The sequence below is a fragment of the Cervus canadensis genome, chromosome 19 (assembly GCF_019320065.1).
Source record: "Cervus canadensis isolate Bull #8, Minnesota chromosome 19, ASM1932006v1, whole genome shotgun sequence".
NCBI classification, from domain to species: domain Eukaryota; kingdom Metazoa; phylum Chordata; class Mammalia; order Artiodactyla; family Cervidae; genus Cervus; species Cervus canadensis.
The window spans coordinates 6511250-6530816 of NC_057404.1; the positions used below are offsets into that span (position 1 = coordinate 6511250).

General features: G+C 36.2%; 1 protein-coding gene across 1 annotated transcript in view; it reads right to left on the reverse strand.

Moving 5' to 3' along the window:
- Positions 1-19567, reverse strand: part of NSUN7 (NOP2/Sun RNA methyltransferase family member 7) — a 37462-nt gene that overhangs the window by 1630 nt on the left and 16265 nt on the right. The window contains exons 5-11 of the mRNA XM_043438771.1: positions 18964-19116; positions 18445-18628; positions 16140-16350; positions 10879-11022; positions 7626-7727; positions 5307-5424; positions 273-396 (exon numbers count right to left, since the gene is read on the reverse strand). Coding sequence (XP_043294706.1) covers positions 273-396; positions 5307-5424; positions 7626-7727; positions 10879-11022; positions 16140-16350; positions 18445-18628; positions 18964-19116 — 1036 coding nt within the window. The remainder of the gene's footprint in view (positions 1-272; positions 397-5306; positions 5425-7625; positions 7728-10878; positions 11023-16139; positions 16351-18444; positions 18629-18963; positions 19117-19567) is intronic.

The following is a 19567-nucleotide window of genomic DNA, read 5'->3' on the forward strand; positions in this document are numbered from 1 at the left end:
TTCTTATCTGTGAGCTAAAATGAACTAGGTGTTGACAAGTGCTTAGAGAGGTGGGGGTAGAGAGTAAGCAAGGGAAGAACACTCAGGAGAAGCATAAAGATAAAAAAAACAGGGATTTTGGCCACACAGTAATAATTCTTTTTCATGCCCTTTAGGTATTTACGAAATAAGCATGCCATTATGAAATGTTCATAAAGTTCCTAGGTTCCTTGTATGAGGCTTTGTTGTTTCTTAGTCCCTAAGTATGAAATGGATTGGGGTTTTATCCTTACCTCCCTTGTTAGAACAGAAAGAAAACAACCATTGGTAATTTCAGATGGTTCCATTCTAAAAAATTTGTCAGTAGACAAATGTATTTCCTTTAAGGAGCACAATGGAAGGACAGGGGGACTAAGCCTGCAATAGATAACAGCAAATAATTAACAGTTAGAATGCTTTATTTGCCAATCAAGGGAGACAGTAAATTGCAACAAAGCACGCATACACGCACCATTTGTTTAAACAAAAATCCCAAATAAGAATAAAATGTCAAGGGGAGCAAAGAAAATGGCAGAGTACAGCATGACCTCCTCTCACAACTACGCAAAAAGGAAAATCTACATGTGGAACGATTCTCACAGAATATCTACTGAACACTGGCAGAAGACTCAGACATCTGAAAGGGCAATAAAATCTCCACATAACCAGGGAGGACAAAAGAAAAAAGAGGGAGAAAAGGATCAAAACGGAACCTGTGCCCCTGGGAGGGACCAGCAGGGAGAGCCCCTGGGACAGAGAGGGAGCTTCCCCGGAGGAGAGCGCAGAACCTGCTGCAGCAGGCGGATAGCCAGAGACCGGCACAGATGGTCAGCGCCTCGGCTGTGCGCTCCCGGCCTGAGACACACGTCCACTGGTGCAAGCAGGGACTGCAGGCTGGAGCTCGGGCTTCAGAGGGCCAACCTGGGGACAGGACCGGGGTTGGCTGTGCAGAAACAGCCTGAAGGGGCTGGATTCTGGTGTGACTGCAGCCAACAGGGTATGCAGAGGGAGCCTGAGCCTGCCACAGTGGTGATTGCCACTGTTGAGGGCATGTGAAGGGAGGGGCGGAACCTGCCTTAGCAGCCTCGTTCCCGCACACGCACTCCAAGACAACAGGACTCGGCTACAGGAGTTCCAGGAGCAGGCGCCAGTCACTGCGTGAGCTCCAGGAACTGGCGTGAGCCACGGACAGCATCACAAGTTCCAGGGGCGTCAGCAAGCTGCCACTGAGAGCTCCGCGCGTGGGACTAGGTGCTCCTCTGAGAGGATGCCAGCAACCGCATCTGCACACACCCCATCAGTGGGACAATGGGCAGCACACGCTGAGGAAAGAGGCAGCAGGCGTTCATACTGAAAACAACCCGCACTCAGAAAATACTAGACCCACGGAAGCTACACAGGGCTGCTCCCACAGATAAACAGCCCTCTAAGGCCACAGAAGATAGTTCCTAAAAGGGAAAAATATGCAACCGGGATACTATACCCAGCAAGATTATCCTTTAGAACAGAAGAAGAGATAATTTCTCAGACAAGCAAATACTGAAAGAATACAGTAATACTAAACCTATCCTAAAAGTAACATTGAAAGGTCTTCTCTAAACAGAAGAGGAGCAAGAATTTATAAAAAAGAGAAAATCCTAACTGGAAAGTCAGTCACGTAAGCCAGCTAAAGGATAAACATGAAGATGTAAAAGAGACATCCAAATCATAAAATGTTGGGGAGGAGAGTAAGAAAATGTAGATTTATTTTTTTTTAGAATCTGTTTGAGCCTGTATTACCATCAGTCTAAAGCAAGTTGATAGAGAAAGGGGTAAACATACTTGAAAAACAGAATAACCACAAGTCAAAAACATACAACAGAATTACAAAAGACAAGAGAACACAAAAGGAAATCACAAAAAGAAAAACAAAAGGAAAAAGTAACAAAGAAGAAACATAAAATCAACTGGAAAACAAGGTTTAAAATGGTAATAAATATATATCAATAATTACCTTCAATGTCAACGGACTAATTGCTCCAAACAAAAGACAGAGTGGTAGACTGGATTTTTTTAAAAAAAGAGCCTACAACATGCTGCCTTCAAGAGCCCCACTTTAGGAGAGACAACACACAGATTCAAAATGAGGGGATGGAAAAAGATTTAATGCAAACAGAAATGACAAGTGGGGGTTGCAATAACCAAATAAGACAAAATAAACTTGAAAACAAAGGCCAAAAAGAGATATATAATAATAAAAGAATCAATATAAGAAGAGGTTTCTACACTCATCAACATATATGCACCTAATATTATCATTGTTGTTCAGTTGCTAAGTTGTGTCCAACTCTTTTGTGACCCCATGGACTGTAGCCCGCCATGCTCCTCTGTCCATGAGGTTTCCAAGGCAAGAATACTGGAGTGGGTTGCCATTTCCTTCTCCAAGGGATCTTCCTGACATAAGGATTAAACCCACATCTCCTGCATTGGCAGGCGGATTCTTTACCACTGAGCCACCAAGGAAGCCCTGCACATAATATAGGAGCACCCAAATATATAAAACAAATACTAACAGACATAAAAGGAGAAATTGATGAGAATACAATAATAGTAGGAGATTTAACATCCCACTCACATCAATGGACATATCTTCTGGACAGAAAATCAATAAGGTAACAGATCCTAAATGATAAAAGAACAGTTAAGAATGCACAGCCAATATTCTCTAGGGGTGATCACATACTAGGGCACAAAACAAGTCTCAATGAATTTAAGAGTACAGAAATTATCTCAAGCATCTTTTCTGACCATAATGGCATGAAGCTAGAAATCAATCACAGAGAAAGAAATGAGAAAAAAAATGACCACATGGAGCCAAACATGTTATCTTAAAAATCAATGGGTGAATGATGAAATCAAAGAGGAAATTTTAAAATACCTTGAGACAAATGACAATGAAAACACAACAAAATTTATGGGATGCAGCAAAAGCAGTTCTTAGAAGTTCATAGTGATAAAAACCTTCCTCAAGAAACAAGAAACATCTAAAACAACTTAACCTACTACCTAAAAGAATTACAAAAAGAACAAACAAAACCTAAAATCAGTAGAAGGAAGGAAATAATAAAAATCACAGTGGAAGTAAATAAAATAGAGATGGTGGTTCCTTAAAAAACTAAAAATAGAGCTACCATATTATCCAGCAATTCCACTCCTGGGTATATATTCTGAAAAAAGATGAAAACTCTAATTCAAAAAGATACATGTACCCCAATGTCCATAACATCACTATTTACAATAGACAAGACATGGATACAACCCATGTATTGCCCATCAACAGATAATTGGCTTAAGAAGATGTGATGCTATATACATATATAATGGAATATTATCCATAAAAAGAATGAAATATTGCCATTTGCAGCAACATGGGTAGACCTACTAGAGAATATTATACTTAGTGAAGTCAGACAGAGAAAGGCAAACACTATATAACTTAAATGTAGAACCTAAAAATAATACAAATGAATCTATATACAAAATAGAAAGACTCACAGACATAGAAGACAAACTTAGGGTTACCAACGGGAAAAGGGAGCAGAGGAAGGGACAAATCAGGAATACAAGATTAACAGATCTGAACTATAATACATAGAAACAGACAAGCAACAGGATTTACTGCATAGTAAGTACAGGGAGCTGTATTCAATATATTGTAACAATGGAAATATATATATAAATAAATATAATGGAAAATAATCTGAATATATATATTCAGTTATATATACAAAATGTGAGCTTCCCAGGGGATCACATGGTGAAGAATCTGCCTGCAATGCAGGAGACCCAGATTCAATCCCTGGGTCTAGAAGACTCCCTTGGAGAAGAAAATGGCAACCCACTCCAGCATTCTTGCCTGGAGAATTCCATGGACAGAGGAGCCTGGCGGGCTACAGTCCACGGCGTCACAAAGAGTCAAACAGGACTGAGTGACTAAGCATGCATATATATACATAAATATATTTCAGTTATATATAACTGAATGATGTTACTATATACCTGAAATTAATATAATATTGTAAATCAAATATACTTCAACTTAAAAATAAAGAAAAAATCTAATGAAATATAATACATACAGATTTTCCTCTATTTTTGCCATATTACATTCTTAGAAACATCATTCCTGACAGACAAATCAAATCACTCACACTGATGAATTTGGTTATATTGTGCAATAATTCTCTTTGCTACTAGATGGTGATTTAGTTTCTGGTATGTTAAGAAGCTGGCAGAAATAAGGTTGGCTGTTAACTACCAAGAAGAATTATTAAGTAAGGAAGTAAAGAAAGAAGGGAAATATAGATGTGGTTAACATGTCCACCTGTGAACTGGCAAAGGAAAAACATCAAATTAAAAGGAGGGAGCAAACCATATACCTATTAAGATCCTACTGTAAGAATTACAGGGACAGCCCTGGTGGTCCAGCGGTTAAGAATCTGCCTTGAAGTGCAGGGGACGCAGGTTCGATCCCTGGTTGGGGAAGTAAGATCCCACATGCCTTGGAGCAACTAAGCCCACAGCACAACTACTGAGTCCAACACAGCCAAAGAAATAAATAATTTAAAAAAAAAGAATTACAGGAAGAGTTCAGAACAAGGGAAATAAGTTAAAAATTGGAGACATTTTAACATACCTTATTAATTGTCACAGTCTTGAAGAAATAACTAGTGTCATATATTATTAATAGACATACCCCTTATCTTGATGTCCAGAGTTTGGATGGAGTATTACGGTTTTTCTTCTCTACCCCTAGTTTAACATATCATTTTACCCAGACGCTATTATAGTTATTCAGGCTATTTTTATTTCAGTCCTTGTGGGTGCCAAAGGCTAAACGGGTCTGAGAAACATATATTTTCAGATATTAAACATCCAATTTTCTTGCTACTTTCTAAGGTTATTTTATACTTTCCTTCTATTGAAGCATGTATCTAAGACTCAGGATATAAAGTTTATGTTCAATTTACCCAGAAATCAATCAAGTCGAAGCTCAAATGCCTTTAGCCTTATTTGACAATAATAATAACAACAACAAAACAAATCTTTTAGTGTACAATACAATTCACATACCAAGCCATTACAAAGCTTTTACAGAATCTAACTTTAAAGTTGCAAGAAGTTAGGCTATTTGGTCATATTAAAGTCTAATACAAAAGAAATGAAATGCCTTCTAACTTAAAAAATAGTAATTTTTCACTTTCAAAAATATTTAGTTGAGTTGTTTAGAAGAATTCTTTCTTTCTTACCTATAAGGTTGTACTTTAGTCCCGTGGTCTTGAAATTCCAGTGCTTTCTTAACAATAGCTTCATTTTCCTCTGGATAAACTGAACATGTGCAGTAAACAATAGCTTGAGCTCTAGTAACTATATTTAAAGAAGATGGAAATAATATAATGACTCCATTACAATCGTGAGCAAATCTCTTGTGTTTTCAGTGGTGGTGTGGTTTAGTCACTAAGTCGTGTCCAACTGTTGCAACCTCATTGCAACCTCCCAGGCTCCTCTGTCCATGGAACTCTCTGGGCAAGAATACTGGAGTGGGTTGCCATTTCCTCTCCAGGGGATTTTCCTGACCCAGGGATCGAACCTGGGTCTCCTGTGTTGCAGGCAAATTCCTTACCAACTGAGGTATGAGGGAAGCCCAGATATCCGTACTAATACCACACGGTTTTGATGGGTATGATGTCTACAGATGCTTGCATGGCTCCCCTTTAAAGCATGTATTAGTAATATAGTCTTGCCAATAAATGAAGTAAATATAACTGGATCAAATAGAAATTGAAAATCCAATCCATGTGACCAGCCTTATTACAAACACAAGCAAATAAATACTGCAGATTACCATACCTTGACACTTCTAGCCATTCTTCCAAAAGCCATATCGCATAACTAGTTAAAAGGACTCTAGAGACAGACTTAGGTGTGAATCCCAATTCTGTTATTTACTGATTTATGAACCTGGGAAAGTTACTTACCTCTCCAATTCTTCTACTCTAAAGTGAGGTAATATTACTACCAGCAACTCGCTCACTTATTCACATTTACCAAGCACGTACTACATGCTAAGCACTGTTCTTACTATTCAATACATACACACAAAAACCCCGGCCCCAGGGAGCTTATTTTCTATGTTTCATTGACATAAACAGGGCTTCCCTGGTGACTCAGTGGTAAAGAATCCACCTGCCGATGCAGGAGACATGGGTTCCATCCCTGGTCCAGGAAGATCTCACATGCCGTGGAGCAACTAAGCCCGTGAGTCTAACCTGAGCTCTAATGCCCATGGGTTGCAGCTACTGAACCCATGTGCCTAGGCCCCTACTTCACAACAAGAGAAGCCAGTGCACACCGTTAGAGTAGCTCCTGCTCTCTGCAACTAGAGAAAAGCCAGCACAGCAATGGAGACCCAGCACAGTCAAAAGTAATACATAATTTCGAAAAGACATAAATAAATAAGAAATTTTGTAATTCCTGGGTGGTCCAGTGGTTAGGACATAGGCTCTCACGGCCAGGGACCCAGGTTCTCAGTTCCCATTAGGGAACTAAGATCCTGCCAGCTGTGCAGTGAGACCCCCCCCCCCAAAACTAAAGCATTAGGAGGTGACAAATGCTATAGAGAAAATCAAAGCAGATATGGAGGATGGTTAGTTTCAAGAGATTAGCTTGCAATTTTAAAGAGTAATCATAGAAAGAATTTTTTAAATGTATTATTTATCAGCTCCCTAATCTTCCAACCAACTCATTTCATTGATCATATACATACTATCATATTCAAAATAGTATTTATTAATAGCATCAGTTAAAAGGACAGAACTCCTCCGTGTTTTTCTACTTTGCCTTATTTCTACTTCATATATGCTATATCTTTATATGTTAAATCATCTATACCCTAAACTAACCTTTGAGCCTTTGGAGGTCAGGATGTATCCAAACTCATATTCTTAACAACCGACTTAATACCTGACCCAGAGAGACATTTGATAAACATGCACTAAGTTAATAAAAGTTAACTCAATTTCTCAGACTTCTAGATTTCCATATATCTAAGTGTGAAAGGGCATTGGTACTCAAAATCTAAATGTAGGAATTGAAGCAATAATATAAACACTTAAATGGCCTTGTTACTCAGACTTTAAGAGATCTAGGCTTTATCTTTAATTCATCTATTTTCTTTTTAGTATTAAGAAAAGCAAGAGTTTGATTAAAGTTGGGATTATAGAAGAGTTGTTAGGGCAGATACAAAACAGAAAAATTACATCAAAAAGCCAAACAAGAGAAACAGAGAAGATGGAATTATACAACAATTGATGTACATAATTATTTCATTTCAGCATTAAAAAGCTGATAATTCTTCTTGCTAACCTATGTTTAAAATGATAGTAAAGCATATATTTTTGAGACTTAGATTGGTAAAAATAAATATTTTGTTATTTTAAGGAACTATGACTAAGGCTTCTGGAAAATCCACTTATGGTTCACACATCATTGCCTGAATATGATAAATTAAGTATTAACGTTTCTAAGATTTACAACATATTTTCAGTTTGTGCTGACAGCAAACTTACATTTCATGGCATGTGTTAGCTGTTCATATTGCTGTTGAGCAAGAACATGAAGTTTATCTTCTGATGGGCCTCCTTGAGAGAAATCTTTAAGTAAATCTGTATCTAAAAACAAATAAATGCTTTTAAATATATCACTATTAGATTTTTCATATATTGCTATGATCACATTATTTAATATTTTAATCATTTTCCCTATTAATGAATTTTCATAGAAAATATTTATTAAAAATACAGTATTATAAAAATGCTGACTTAAAATTTTAAAATTGAATTTATAATTTTGCTTAGTTTTAATATTACTTTTCTTTTATTCTCCAGATTCTTATCATAGAGTTATCTAACCAGCCAAAATAAGTTATTCAGGCACAAAAGATAGAAGGCAGTCAGCCTGAGTATGAATAAAGGGAAAAAAGATTTATTTTCCAAGGCAGAAGCTCATGGGTAAGATCTGAGTAAGAAAGAATACAAAAGAATACAGTTAAAAACATTAGCTTACTAAAAGAAATCTTGGAAGAAAAAACTTCAGGGAAGCAACTGTATGTCTTCATAATAGATTAAAAAAACAAAGGATCAAGAAATTCTTACAGTAATCTTTTAAATTTCTAAAACTATTTTTAACATATTTCTTGATAATATTAACTAAGATATATTGACTACTACTCTATATAGATTATTTTATTCAACAACCCCTTGAAGCATTATTATCCCTTTTAACACTGAGAAAATTGTTCAAGCGTACATTAAATAACTGGTCTAAGGTCATACAGCTACTAGATCAAAGCCAGGTTCTAGCCTGGCAATCAGACCAAACCTCCAAGCCCTGTTTTATTCTGCCTCTCGGTAACTCCCTGGAATATGTGCTAAGTCACTTCAGTCATGCCCGACTCTTTGCTACCGCCAGGCTCCTCTGTCCATGGGATTCTCCAGGCAAGAAAACTGGAGTGGGTTGCCGTGCCCTCCTCTAGGGGATCATCCCGACCCAGGGGTTGAACCTGTGTCTCTTATGTCTCCCGCATTGGTGGGCAAGTTCTTTACCACCGAGCCACCAGGGAAGCCCCCTGGGAATATGAGAGGCAATTATTTATACCATATATTGGGCTGGTCCCCATTCCAGTAATACTACTAAAGGTTAATTAAACTTCATTTCTTTCCAATTTAGTTTTACACTTCACATTTTTCTAAGTCTTTAATCACTTTTTAAAGGACTATTTATACATTATTATACTCTAAAACCATATCAACTTACCTTTTTCACCCCACTTTAAAATAATTTCAAGTGGTTAACAAAGATCAACTTCATATATTCCTCAAATACAGGACATTTTTTAATCATTCTAAAAATGGTTGTAATGTTTTTCAATGTTAAAATGTTTGTCAAACTAATTCATGATTTCTCATGAATCTAAGTTTATGATCACTAAATTTATGACTAATATTTTTACCATAATCACTAGGTCAGCAGCTCCTTATTTGCTCTGGCTATTACCTCCTCAAAGAAGTTTCCTTCAAAACCCTCCTTTTTTCCAAGCTTGCCAAAGACCACTTCTTGGCTTAGCTGGTCACCTCGTCAAGGATTTCAAAATATTACCACATCTAGGAAACTTTATTTCCCCTCTTGTCATCTGTGGTTCCCCTTGGTCTTTTCTCCCCTAGATTCCAGATTATTTTTGCCAACGGTTTATTTTGTTCTGCATTCCCACTTCAAGATGGCTCAGGAGGCCAGTCTCGCAGGAGTGCTAAGCTGGAGTTCTCTCGACTGCAGAGCTTGTTGTAGCTGCTGCTATTACTTCCTCTCTTCTTTCCCAAAATTTAATTCTTCTCTGATCATTTTCCAAAGTGAGTGTAGGAATTTTCTCAGTCTACCACACTCCCCTCTGAGCTGGTTATTCTTCTGTTTAACTCTCGTGGGAAGAAATTTTCTGTAGCAAGACAGAATTCCACATGGTTCAATAAAAGCCCAGTTAAAAATTGTGTGGTATAGTGGAATTCTTTCTACAGTGTAGTATAGTGGAATATGCTAACTAAGCTGAATTTGAATTCCAGCTTTGAATCTAGCTACATGACCCCAGGCAACTTGCTAAATTTGTCTGCATCTTTGTTTTTTTGTCCCCTTTTATAAAACAGAGGTAATTAAATAACACTATCCTCACAAAGTCATTGTGAATATTAAGTTATAATGCACGAGCACTTTCTGGAATACTGACTGGGGCACAGCTGTACTCCATAAATATTACTTTCCCTCAATTTCTTTTCCTTCATTTTAAATTCTTTCCTTGCTAGAAAAAACAGTTACTCAACATATTCTGAATGTTAGTGGAATGTCTTCTCTGTTTAATATCCAGTTAACCTTATCTATGCCTTTTACTATAAACAAGGGAATAAAGTAAGAATCAATTTCAGTTAACATACTGTGATTAACAGCATGATTCAAAGGGCCAGAGTCAGAGCAGTAGTATTTGAATCCAGGCTCTGACACTTACAAGTCAAAACACCAAGAGGCTTCAACCTCTCTGAGGCTTGTAATCCATATTTGTAAAAGAGAAATAGTAAGAGTTAACCATTTCACTGAGTTCTTGTGAGTTCTTGATGAAATAACCCAAGCAAAGTGTTCAGTTCAGTGCCTTATATGTAACTGCTCAATAAATGTTAATGCTAAAAATATTTCTTAATTTATTAAAGAAGCAAATAAAATATTCTCAGAATTAATATTTGAGATATATCATAAAACATACATACTGCAGGTTAAAGAAGTCTTGACATTGAAAGTCTGTTTACAGTTTGATTAGAATCATCTTAGGGCACAGCCTCTAGAGTTAGGCAGATCTAAATCTTAATCCTGACTCTGTTACCAACGAGTTATGTAACCTTATAAAAAAGAATCAATGTCTCTCAGTCTCAGTTTTATTTATAAAATTCTCATAAATTTTAATGCCTGTATCTTGAGCTCTGGTATATATCAAAATAGTATACTGGCCAGCATCTGTTCTGATTGCCTGCATCTCTCTATTTACTAAATATTTTGAATATCCCCCTTGTCCATATTTCACAGAACTGGTGTAAAGATTAAACGATATAATGGTTGTTAAATACTTTCTACATATAAGCTATATATGGTAGCTATTCATTGATCAGATGTATCTATCATTTTAATGATTTTAAATAATTTCATTTTTAAATAATGATTTTAAGTAACTTCATTTAAAAAATATTAACAAATTTAAATAATTTAGAAATTAAAAATCAAAGCAAGTACCTTCATGCTCATTTAAAATAAATTCTACTGGGTTACTAACACCCACTCCTGAGCAACGAGGTAGCAGCAGAATCACTTTGACTTTCTGTAATCGATGATCCTTTAACTCAAGACTCATAAATGTCTCATGAAGTATCTCAATATCTGGGAGAAAAAACACAGAAAATGTATGCAATATATTCATTAAAAAATCTTAATGCAGTATGTAGTTGTATCTGTTTATCACTATTCATTTTTAAATCCTCAACCACACAAAATGCCATCTTAATGCAGCCAGAAAAGAGGATTATTTTTTGATAAGTCCTGAAGTTAACACATGAATTCTCTCAATAGAGTCCTTCCTCCTTCACTTGAATGCTTTTGAAGGTTAAATATCTTCTACATAAAATATAATTTAAATTTTTCCATCCTGAACTTCAGATTCCATTTAAAGCAGTATGGTGTAGTGGACTTCCCTGGTGGCTCAGTGGTAAAGAATCCGCCTGCACTGCAGGAATCACAACCCACCCCTGGGTTAGGGCGATCCCCTGGAGGAGGGCCTGACAACCCATTCCACTGTTCTTGCCTGGAGAATACCATGGACAGAGGAGACTGGTGGGCTAGAGTCCAGAGAGTCGCAGAGTCAGACACAATGAAGCGACTTAGCAGGCACGCCCAGTGTAGTGGAAGGAACAGGGTTTTAGAGGCAGAAATACCCAAGTTTGACTCCCAAATTCACTATTTACTGTATCTGTGTGACAAGCCTCTATTTCCTTATTTGTAAAATGGGATATTATTGTCCACACCTCATTTACTTGTAGTGAAGATTATAAAGTAGTTAGGCTTAGCATTGTGCCTAGTATACAATAAATGCTCAGTACCGGTTACTTCCCTTTCCCATTTTTTTTTTATCCCCTTTTATATTCTATTTTCCCTGGAAAAAATTTTATTAGCATTTATACTTTTATTAGCATTTTATAATTTTTACTTAGGCGCAGTCTAAAGGTCCTTGGGGACCCTGTAATTTAGGACCGTCTGCCTTCCCTCAGGTTGTAACTGTCTCTGACCCTGTATTAGGGCAACCCCTCTGGTCCTACAATGGCTCTCATTCTCCTCATCTGCTGAGGAGTCACTCCTGAAATTGCGAAACCCTACCCCTTTCTCTTGTCTGATCAATCTTCTACTATGTCTCTTTTGAAAAAAAAATTTTTTTAATCAAGTGCACCTTTCTCTTTTTTCCCCATTTTTAACTCTTCATTGCAAAAGTTCAAACATTATGTCAAAAAAACCCATAATATATAGTGAATTCTCAAATGTTCATTGTATTGCTTCAACAGTGAAACATTGATGCCCAATCATGTTTCTTTCATCTATATCTGCACACACTTCCATCCCCCCCCCATATTATTTTGGAACTATGAAATATTTCACCATTTATCTAAAAGATAAGAACTCCTTTAAAAATATAACCCCATACATTTTAAAAAGTAATTCCTTATTGTCATCAAATTATAATAGCATCCAATCATGGCTCAAATTTTCCAAGTCTCACACATCAAAATTTTTTTAGTTTGTTTAAATCAGGAGTTACATAGGTACACACACTGCAATGAGTCAATGTCTTACTTTAAATTTTTTTGTTGACAGGTACCTTTTCCATTTTTTCTTACCATTTATTTCTTAATGTAACATTGTCACTTGTACTACTAGTTTCCCAGAGGCTGGATTTTGTTCATTGGTTTCCTAGAGAGTAGTTTAACACGTTCTTGTCTTCTGTACTTCCTGTAAGTTAGTAGTTGGATCTTTAGAGCTTAATTTAGGCTCGAGTTCTTTTTTCTCTTGGGAGGTGGAGGGCACAAAGCGAATTCACAAGTGGTGTCGTATTCATTCACTGAATCGCCTTTATGGTATGAGTATGGGTGCTGCGCAATAGTCATATTCTAACTCTGTCTCCTTTTTATCGTCTATCAGTCGGAGTGCTTCTAGAACGAGACACTTCTCTTCCTCTACTTCTTGGTTACCCAGTGGTTCCTATTCTCTCTCCTTAACTAGGCAAAAATGCCTAGGGGTAATAAAACTGGAAGTGAAATGCTGCATCATAAGGCATGTATATTTTCAATTTTAGTGATCAGTGCTAGTTTTCCAAAGTCACTGCACAAATTTATAATCCAACTAGCAGTGCTTGAGCATTCCTAGTGTTCCATACCTTGCCAGGACATGGTATGGCCGTCTTTGAAGAATGAAAGTTCTCATTTAGATGAAGCTCAATTTATCTTTTCTTTTGTTGTGCTTTTGGTGTTTAAACAACCACTGCCAAATTGAAGGTCTGAAAGTTTACCTGTGTGTTTTCTTCTAAAAGTTTTATAGTTTTACCTCTAATAAATAGGTTTTTTACCCAGTTTATGTGTATGAGATGAAGTAGGGGTCCAACTTTATTCTTTCACATGTGGATATTCAGTTATCCCAGCACCGTTTGTTGAAAAGACTATTCTTTCCTTGTTGAATGGTTTTGGTACATTTGTTGAAAATCAGTTGACCATAAATGTAATCAGGGGTTTACATTTGAATTCTCAATTCTATTCCATTGATCCATGTTTATCTTTTATGCCAGTACCACATTGTCTCGGTTACTGACGCTGTGTAGTGAGTTTTGAAATCAAGGAGTATGAGTCCTACAACTTAGTTTTTTTTCCAAAGCTATTCCACGTCCCTTCGATTTCCATGTGAATTTTAAGACAGAATGTCAATTTCTGAAAAACACCACCTAGGGTTTTTTAATAGGGATTACATTAACTTTGCATTTTTTTCATGGATTCCTTAGAATTTTCTATATACAGAGCATTTTATCTGCTGATTCTAGATAATGTGGCTTTATATATTTTGAGACTGTATTAGTCTTCTTTAGTACTGATGAATTAAACATGTTCTAACTGTATTTCTAGTAATTTTTCTTGAGTTAGCACTGCTTTCCTGTATCTCTTTTCATTAGAATGTTTACTGGATATCTTTTTCTGTCCAATTTTTAATATCCTTTTATGTTAGGGGTATCTCTTACAAACAGCATTTTACAGTTGATCTTTAAAAATCCAGTACTGATGCTGTCTTGTAATTTAAGTATTAGTCATGCATAGTTAATATGTTTACTAATTGATTTATATATTCATATTTTAAGTTTAATTTACATACTTGTTTTCTATTTATTTTGCCTTGTATATGTTAATACGGTGTTTCCAATTCCATACTCCACATCTCCACATTAGCTATTATTTTTACATTCTTTATTGATTGATTGCCTCCGATATTATAACACATTCATTGTTGTTTTAGTCACTAAATTGTGTCTGACTCTTTCGCAACCCAATGATATGATACCTTTATCATATCTTAGACAAAGCAAGGATGAGAGAACACATTAATTCATTTCCTTCTCTAAATTATATACCATTGTTTTAATTACACATGACCCATATTTTTACCTCCACAAGACATTAGTTTACAATCCCACAAGATATTATACTACAACTATTTAGATTTACCTAGGTACTAACCTTTTCCATTGCTCCTTTCTTCCAGCACCTGTAACTTTCTGTATGAGATAATATTCCTTCTACTCAAAAAATAATCTTTAGTATTTCATTTATTGTATCTGCTGGTGACAAACTCAGGTTTTCTTTTCTGAGAATGTATTTTATGTTAAAGGAAATTTCTGCTAAGTATATAAACCTAAGCTGGCAGTTTCTTTCTGCACTGAAGATACCATCTTTGGCCTCAGCTGTTTCTGTTGAAGTAGCTAACTCTATTTTTATTTCTATTTCATTAAAGGTAACATGTGTTCTCTCTCTCACTGCTTTGAACATTGTTCTCTATCTTTTGTTTTCAGCAGTTATGCTATGATGTGCCTAGCATGTTTTTTACACAATTTTTTTTGTTGGAGTTCATAGGCTTCTTGAATCTGTGACTTTCAGCAATTTTTAAACACCGCCCCCCTCCCACCCCCGCCACCTGAATTTCACATATTGATTCTTCTCAACTCCTTTTTTCCTCTCTTTCTGGGCTCCTAATCACAACATACATGAGATCACTGGATCACTGAGTCTTATGTGTATTTTATGATCTCTTCCATATTATTCATCCTTTTCTCTCCTGATGTTTCAGACTGGATAGTTTCTTCTGACTCATCAGTTCACTGATTCCTCCTTTTAGTACTAATTTACTGTTAAAATCTATCTATTTCTTAATTTCACATATTGTATTTTCAGTTCTAGATTTTTCTTCTGGCTTTTTAAAAGCTCTAAAAGTTTTTAAAAGTTCTGGCTTTTTAAAAGTTTCTAGTTCTTTGCTGGAATTCTACAACTTGCCATTTATTCTTTTCAGCATACTAATCATAAATCCACATCTGGTATCTCCAGCACCTGGAACTTCTGTGGGCTTTCTTCTACTGCAGTATTTTTCTTTTTATTTCACCCACATCTTTCTTCTATCTTGGGTTTTGTTTTTTTTTTTTTTTTTGAGTGCCAAACACTGTATTTGAAAAAATTTAGGAGATAATATGAGACTCAGGATATTGCTACTTTCTTCCAAAGAGAATTTACTTTTGCCTCTGGTACGCAGCGAAGCCTGGGACCAGCAATCTTACATCACCTTAATTCAATTGGGAACTGAGATGACTGGAATTTGGGCTTTAGTTCATCAAAGGACTGATCACTACTCAGAGTGTACTTCTGTGCTCCAATGAAATCCTGGGAATTTACAGTCTACCTCTCCACGTTAAGCCCTGAATTCTACTTACTGTCTCTCTGACCCTGTGAATCTGTCAAAAGATTAGGTTTCCAGCTCCACTGAACCTATAATAAAATGTTATCTTTTGTCACAGCTTGATCCAATAGAAACATTTTTTAAAAATAAGAAGCCTAAGGACTTAGAAACTGGTCCTAGATATTAGCTTTATCCCTTAAGTGCTCCTGTGATTGTGTTCTTATGTTTTAAGAGATGACAATTTCTACCACTTACTTTAATTATTGTTTGAACCTCAAATTATGTAGTAGCTCAACATTAAGCAATATACCAAAGTGCCAATATATTCATTAATTTAAACTGCAGTTGTTTAACTAATATTAAGCAACAGTAGTCTGATGTGGGGATATAGTCTGATATAGTGGGGATTTTAGGAGTATATTTCATATACAGAGTTTTGCATTACAAAAAAATAACAAATTCAAATATTTTTAACATTTCTAAGTCTTACAGAACATAACACCAAGGAAATAAGTATTTGTACATACTTTTACATCCCATTTTTGTGAAAAGGTTCTTTAGGTCAGGATCCTTAGCTTGTGATCGTACTCCACACACAAATATTTTTGAAGTATTGTTATTTGTTAAGATTGACATATGGGCAACTGTGTACCAAGAACCTGTATTGACCATTAAGATATCATCATCCATATTTAATAAAGCCTTTACAGAATGGACAGCGAGACTTCGAGATTTGTCCTACAAGATAAGAGTGTGATTAGAATTTCAAAGGGTTTAGGTAAAACAAGGTATTGGCAGAAATCTTGAGGTTCTCTAGCTCATTTTGAGTTTAAAACACCTTAACTATATGTTAAAATATAAAGTTAGCAGTTTATATTTATAAACTTTATAAATTTATATGTTTATATTTATAAAATTAACAAACAAAATTGGTTTAGCTTAAATTATGACTGTTATCATTTAACTGTTATATAGTGATGGAACAACAGACTGGTTCCAAATTGGGAAAGGAGCACGTCAAGGCTCTATATTGTCACCCTGCTTATTTAACTTATATGCAGAGTACATCATGTGAAATGCTGGGCTGGATAAAGCACAAGCTGGAATCAAGATTGCTAGGTGAAATATCAATAACCTCAGATATGCAGATGACACCACCCTTATGGTAGAAAGTGAAGAACTAAAGAGCCTCTTGATGAAAGTGAAAGAGGAGAATGAAAAAGTTGGCTTAAAACGCAACATTCAGAAAACTAAGATTATGGCATCTGGTCCCATCACTTCAAGGCAAATAGATGGGAAAACAATGGAAACAGTGACAGACTTTATTTCTGGGGGCTCCAAAATCACTGTAAATGGTGACTGCAGCCATGAAATTAAAAGATGCTTGCTCCCTGGAAGATAAGCTATGACCAACCTAGATAGCATATTAAAAAGCAGAGACATTACTTTACCAACAAAGGTCTGTCCAGTCAAAGCTATGGTTTTTCCAGTAGTCATGTATGGATGTGAGAGTTGGACTACAAAGAAAGCTGAGCACTGAAGAATTGATGCTTTTGAACTGTGGTGTTGGACAAGACTCTTGAAAGTCCCTTCGACTGCAAGCAGATCCAACCAGTCCGTCCTAAAGGAAATCAGTCCTGAATATTCATTGGAAGGACTGAAGCTGAAACTCCAATACTTTGGCCACCTGATGTGAAGAACTGACTCACTGGAAAAAAACCCCGATGCTGGGAGAGATTGAAGGCAGGAGGAGAAGGGGACGACAGAGGATGAGATGGTTGGACGGCATCACCAATGCGATGGACATGAGTTTGAGTAGGCTCCGGGAGCTGGTGATGGACAGGGAACCCTGGCGTGCTGCGGTCCACGAGGTCACAAAGAGTCAGACACAACTGAGCAACTGAACTGAACTGATAGTGATAAGGCAATGCCAAACTCCCCAAATGTGACTAATAGATTACTGATGTCCTGCCTTAGCTCCCATTCTTAAACCTTCATGAAAATGTACTCATCTGCCACTGCCATTCTTTCTTCCCCATCACATTGTCATCTAACTGGCTGCTAGCTCACAGAGATTAAAAGTGAGATGGTTGGCAAGTTTAAAAAGGGGGCTAAGCAGATGAGTTTATGCAGCTGATCTCAGTGCTCAATAAGGTGCCACCGCAAGATAAGGCCAAGAGACACCACCCAAGAACGCAGGTACCGTGAAGGGATGAACCTTACAAGGTCAAAGGGAGTCTGAGGCAAGAACTGGAATCTAAGGACATAAAAATTAATTTAACTCAATTTCTTGAACCTTTTATTTTTCATTCTACTGAAATACCATTATAACTCACATTCTCTTCCTGTATTGATAGCCATTATACGTATCTTACAAATCAAAGCTGTAAGACTAATAAAGAGATAATGGGAACGTATTACACATTGCATTTTCAAATGCAGGCTGGCACTAGCATCTTCCCCAGAAATGAAGAGAGAAAAGGGAATAACCATGCCTTCTCTTGAATCCTCCCTTGGGAGAGAAAAATATAGCTTTTCAGCTATATGCAATACAAGTTCCCCCATCTATGGTGTCTTGGAAGGAGAATATGTTCCGTGCAATATGCCCACTTCACATGGGGCAAAGATGCCAAAGTACGACAGGAACACTGATGTAGCAGTATTAATTTTATACTTCTATGTGGAAATTAGGCCTTATAAACCTTGACAACCTATACAAAATATAATCAATTTCTTAGGTTTTATTTTTAAGTAGAGGAATTCTGTGAGTGAGCAGGATTATTGAGAGAATCACAATATTGAGAACCACAGTGAAAGTAAAAATTTGTTTACCTGAAATATAAGTTTATAATCTTTAAAAAGATCTATATTTAGAAGATCACTTTTAAGATGAGATGGAAAAATTAAGACATCAGAGCAATGCTGATCCACAGCAAAGACTTTACTATCAATATGCAATACAGATTTGACTTTATTATAGCCATTTTTCTTCAAAGTGTAATAAACTTCTTCAGGGCTGTAAATACAGGGTTATAATTACAAATGTAATACATAAAAATGTATTTAATATCAGCATCTTGTTCCTACAATAAATACAAGTATCATTGCATATATGGCACCTAATGGAACTTATAATTTAAGCCATCAGTAAGTTGGAAAAAAAATTAGAGACAAAAAAGTTAACACATTTATTAAATTACTTTTGGTAATCTGGTGATAAAATCCTGAATGAAACTATAATTCCCACTCACTCCCTCAGATGAGCCCCTCATCCATTAAAAAGGTAATACTTTTATCATATTATTTTGAAAGGCAAGTGACTTGAGTAAAGAAATTGATTAGAACTCTCACCTGATTTTACAAGTATTTATCCAAGCATAAAGCGGCAAAGTGGAGGCCCTTAATTCTTGGTTCCTAACTGTTTCTGGAAGAATGTGGTAAATTGAAAGGGCATCATGTTTGATTCGACATCTTGCCAATGCTGCAGCCAATTTTGTCTTAAAACTAGAGATAGAAAATCCATTCTTGGTAACTACTGCATTGAAGACAAGACTATCAATTTCCCACTTGAAAAATTAACAATTAGATTTAGAATTATAATACTCTATAATTCTATTTCAAGTTTTTGAAGTCTAAAGTTAAAATTTGCCATATTTGAAAATGGGAATCCCCCCCAAATTTTTAAAAATGGAAACCCAATAATTCTGCTTCTTTTTTTTCAGGTTTTGCTGTCTCTCTATTGTTGTATATCTTAATTGTTTATAACAACTGCTGGTTGAAAGACAAATTTTATGTAGCAAAGATGAAGGGCTTGGAGTCAGACAAACTTGAAGTTAAATTCAGGCTCTGTCACTTACTAGCTGTGTGACCTCAGGTATGATGCTCTCACCAGCCTCAGTTTTCTCATCTGTAGAATGTGACCAGTTTACCTTGCTATTACTGTGGGGATTAGCAT